General features: G+C 39.6%; 1 protein-coding gene across 1 annotated transcript; it reads left to right on the forward strand.

Annotated features, from left to right (window-relative positions):
• Positions 1-403: 403 nt before the first annotated feature.
• On the forward strand, positions 404-3962 carry LOC107824220 (SWI/SNF complex subunit SWI3B). Its single transcript, XM_075226009.1, has 6 exons — positions 404-796; positions 909-1342; positions 1639-2010; positions 2453-2591; positions 3268-3392; positions 3511-3962. The coding sequence occupies exons 1-6, from the start codon at positions 484-486 to the stop codon at positions 3700-3702; spliced, it is 1575 nt and encodes a 524-aa protein (XP_075082110.1). The 5' UTR covers positions 404-483; the 3' UTR covers positions 3703-3962.
• The last annotated feature ends 568 nt before the right edge of the window (positions 3963-4530 follow it).

Here is a 4530-nt window from a genome sequence, read left to right on the forward strand (position 1 = left end):
TAAAGTAATATGCAAATAAAAATTTGTGTTCAATTGTATAAGACACAAGAAAATTTGTTCGTTTTACTTTTCACCAATCTGTTAATTATTGAGAAACTAAAAACACAACTTATTTTCTCAAAATAGAAATTAAAATGCAGTTCAGTACTCTCTCCGTTTTCTTTTATTTGGCATGTTTTGATTTTTCACGATCCTTAAGAAATAATAAATGAAGTGCATAATTTATCAGAATACTCATATTAATTAATGCATATTTTATTGGATTTAAAAAAATAATTTAAAATAAGTAATAAATATTATGGTTATAACAGATTTTTTTTTGTCTTCGTAACAAATAAAAGTAAAAATTTATTTTTAGTATATATGTGAGGGTGGGAACACTATAAAATCTTATAATGCCGTATATAGTAGCTGACGTGGACCGTAGTGCCTTTAATCTGCCCAAAAATACCCACAAGCTTGTCTTGATTCCGTAACCTGAACATGGCGGAAACCGGCGACAGCAAGTCACCGGCAGCTAATCCCAACCCTGAAACTACCTCTCCGCCACCGCCACCGCCACCTACACTTCAACAGCCGCAGACATCGTCACAGCCTCAGCTGCAACCACCGCCACAAACGCCGTCACAGCCACTGCCACCACCACAGCAACCTCAATCTGAACTTTTGCCCCCAAAGCGTCCCCAACAACTGGAATCCTCCCCAAACCCAACCACCGATTCCAAAGACGTGACTCCCGCTACCCTCTCTTCCCGCCTTACTGAGCCTGATTATATTTACATCCCCAGTCACTCCCGTAAGTCCCATCTACTCTTGAGCTACTTTTTATTCTTAAATTCCCCCCCCCCCCCCCCATATATAATGGATTGATTAATTAATTAATTGATGTATCGGTGTTTTTCTTTTAGGTTGGTTTTCGTGGAATAGCATACATGAAAGTGAGGTTCGATTTCTTCCTGAATTCTTCGACGGAAGATCACCTTCTAAGAACCCTAGGACTTATAAATACTATAGGAATTCCATTATTCGTAGATTCAGAGACAATCCCACTAAAAAAATAACCTTTACTGAGGCTCGCAAGACCATTATTGGTGATGTGGGTTCCATTCGTAGGGTTTTCGATTTCCTGGAGACATGGGGCTTGATTAATTACACTGCTAACTCTTCCAAATCGCTGCTCAAGTGGGAAGAAAAAGAGTCTAAGTCTACTTCTTCTGCTTCCGCGGCTCCGCAAAATGCTGATGCTAATGGAACTACTCCCACTGATTTTACTGCCCCCAAGAAGAGACTTTGCAGTGCCTGCAAATCAGCTTGCAGCATTGCCTGTTTTGTTTCTGATAAGGTGATTTCAACAATCTTCCATTGTTGTGGGTTTGTCTTATCTTGTTTAGAAGGATTAATTTGTTATTTAACAACCTTTGGAATCAAGTTTGAATCTTTTAACTTCTCAGCTGGTCATGCTTAAATTTGCTCTCACTGCTCAGCTCGTAGCTTCCTACTTTTATAGCTGGTGGTTTCAATTTTTTTAAAAAGTTTTCCCTTTTTTGGGCTTACTCGTAATTGGTAGTTTACTTAAGTGTTGCTAGGACTTGTTGCTATGGTCTAAGAGTTAGATCAACTTTGTTTGTTTAAGTGCAGTATGATTTGACTCTTTGTGCAAGATGCTACGTTCGTGGTAATTTCAGAGTCGGCATGAATACTTCAGATTTTCGGCGCGTTGAAATTAGTGAAGAAGTTAAGACAGATTGGACCGACAAAGAGACTTTGCACCTTTTAGAAGCTCTTATGCATTATGGCGATGATTGGAAGAAGGTTGCCGAGCATGTTGGTGGCAGAAGTGCGAAAGAATGTGTGGCTCGATTTGTGAAGCTTCCTTTTGGTGAGCAGTTTATGGGCCCTCCGGTGTCTGCAGAAGTGGATAATGAACCTGGGTCTGAAACTATGCTTCTTCCATCCAAGAGAATGCGCCTCACACCCCTTGCTGATGCTAGCAACCCAATTATGGCTCAGGTACTCCGTCATATTTCTTATTACCGGAAAGTGTTTAGGACGTTAGATCAACATGTTCTATTTAGTACCCATGACCATGAATATCAAACAGAATCTGGACATCATTAACTGAAAACAAATTTGCTTTGGAATGAAAATGTTTCCTCACCAACGATACTCTGCAAGTTCAATATAGTTGCTGAACCAACTCACATCCTAAATGATCAAAGGAAACTTCACTTCTTATGACTTTGGATCGTTATGTAGTGCTGGAGAAGGGCTGCAGGGGTGCTTTGGTTAACTTCCATTTTATGTCTCGGATTAATTGTTATAGGGTCCTGCTTTCTTATGGACTAAGACGCTTTTGGGGATTTCTTGAGGGGGACAAGTTAATTAAGTAGCACTTCAGTGTTATTCAAGTCAGACCTCAAATGATTCCTTTAGTTTTTGAATCTTACTGCAGGCTGCTTTCCTTTCTGCTCTAGCGGGAAAAGAGGTTGCAGAATTAGCAGCACATGCCGCTGTTACGGCTTTGTCTGAGAACAGTGAGGGAATAATGAAAGGGAGTCTAGCATCTCTACCTGGTGTCTTGGAGAAGCAAGGTATCTATCATCACTTATTACTTGTTTTGGTTTTGATGAGAATCCTTGTTACTGTTGTGAGATACTCGAGGCATCTTAAAAAGAATTGTCTAAAGCTTATCTGATTACAACTCTTGATTTTTGCTGTAATGCTATGCTGCAAATCTGCTATGTTAACTAATGTTTCTTCTTTGTGCATTGTGGGCTGCGTTCTGCCAGGGATTTCTGACAGTATTTTTGCAGTATTTGAATGCCAAGGATCATGTTTACTACCATTGTTGCTTAGCTAAAATTCTTCTCAGTTATTCTGACAGGATTGGCTTTCTTTTAGAGGGAAACATTAGTGACCTTGATACACAATTAAGTTAGAGTGATTAAACTACTCATTGAGAACATTTGTGATAATGCGACTTAGATAAGAGGCTTTTGGTGTTCCAATATTGACAATATGATGTCCCAATCTCGTTTTTCTGAAAATACTCGGGACTACGGCAACTTTGGGAAATTTGCGGAACTTGCAAATTTAAAGACAATAATCTCCCTTGTAGTGGTATTGTTGGCAAATGAGGCAGATTTCCATGAAACTGCAATCGTGAAAACGAAGATGAAACATTCATTTTCCAATTTTGCAAACAATAGAACTTCTAGATGGCTCAATGAACTCCTGCTGTAAGTGACATGGTCTTATACTATGCAGAAACGGACGGAACTTCCAATGGGCATGCCAATGATACAGTTGAAAGAGCTCTTGTTGAAGCACGGTCTCAGCTTGAGGAGGAGGCACAGGACATAGAGAGAGCTGTCTCCGAGGTTGCTATCGAGGTATACTCATACATGAAATCAAGTGCTAAATATTCCAAGCTCCCTTTGATGAGGTCATCAGTGATGCTCAATATTTGATCTTTGTACATGTTTGCTTTCTTGCTTCCGTGCTTTACAGACCAGGGAGATTGAGGACAAAATTGCTCGTTTTGAGGAACATGATTTACAGATGGAAAAGGAGTGGCAACAGCTGATGCAGCTTAAGAATCTAATCTTCTTCGATCAACTTACTTTGCTGCTAAATAAAGTTGGTGCTACAAAAGCTGGAGAAGCCATTGGGGAGGAGGTGATGAATGTTAAGGCAGAATGACAAATCCCCTTGGTAGAATATGGTCTCTTAGTTGCTTACCAATATAGTGGGATCTAGTTATTTGTCAAATATTAGGTAGTGGCAAATTCAAAGGAATCAGAAAGCAGAATGAGTTTCTTTAGCTGCTAACCCCTTTTCTTTTCTGTATTTCCTGACTTACATGTTGTATTCCCCTCTCCCCAGTTCCCTGAGAAGCAGCAACTGTTGCCTATATATTAAAACAAAACATTACAAGGGATTTAAAGTCAGTTGGTCTTGCAGAACTTGTAATTTACATTTTTTATTGTGTTTTCTTTAATATTTAACAGTGGAAACCAATGTATGTAATGCTATACCCTAGAGGATATTGTCTTTGCACTTGTTAGTTTCCCGTCCAGTTCTGCTTCTTAACTCTTACCTTAATATATTGGTCTCATCCGTTACCTTATTAATAGGCCAAATACATCGGCAGACCATTAAACTTGTACTCACTTTTCACTCTGACACTTAATAAGGTCCTGGTTTGGGTTTATTCATGAGTTCTTCTTAATCTTTCCAACTTCTTGCGTTTTGTGACTCGGATTGGGGTACATGTCCTGAGTCGCGTCGCTCAATCAGTGGCTTTTATATTTCTGTTGGAGGTTCCCCAATCTCATGGAAGTCGAAGAAACAAACATCTGTCTCTCTTAGTTCAGCCGAGGCAGAATACCGTTCGATGAGGCAAGTAGTTACAAAATTGATATGGCTTGTGCGATTATTTGCAGATCTCTCCGTTCCTATCTCTCTTCCAGTTCCTCTTCACTTAGATAGTCAAGCCCCGATTCATATCGCCAAAAACCTGGTCTTTCA

This window comes from Nicotiana tabacum, chromosome 12 (assembly GCF_000715075.1).
Source record: "Nicotiana tabacum cultivar K326 chromosome 12, ASM71507v2, whole genome shotgun sequence".
NCBI lineage: Eukaryota > Viridiplantae > Streptophyta > Magnoliopsida > Solanales > Solanaceae > Nicotiana > Nicotiana tabacum.

Excerpts from the sequence above, each read along its gene's own strand:
- LOC107824220 (XM_075226009.1), top strand. The coding sequence starts at position 484 with ATGGCGGAAACCGGCGACAGCAAGTCACCGGCAGCTAATCCCAACCCT. Across the intron at positions 1,343-1,638 it reads CCTGTTTTGTTTCTGATAAG|TATGATTTGACTCTTTGTGC; the intron begins GTGATTTCAACA and ends GTTTAAGTGCAG. Across the intron at positions 2,011-2,452 it reads GCAACCCAATTATGGCTCAG|GCTGCTTTCCTTTCTGCTCT; the intron begins GTACTCCGTCAT and ends ATCTTACTGCAG.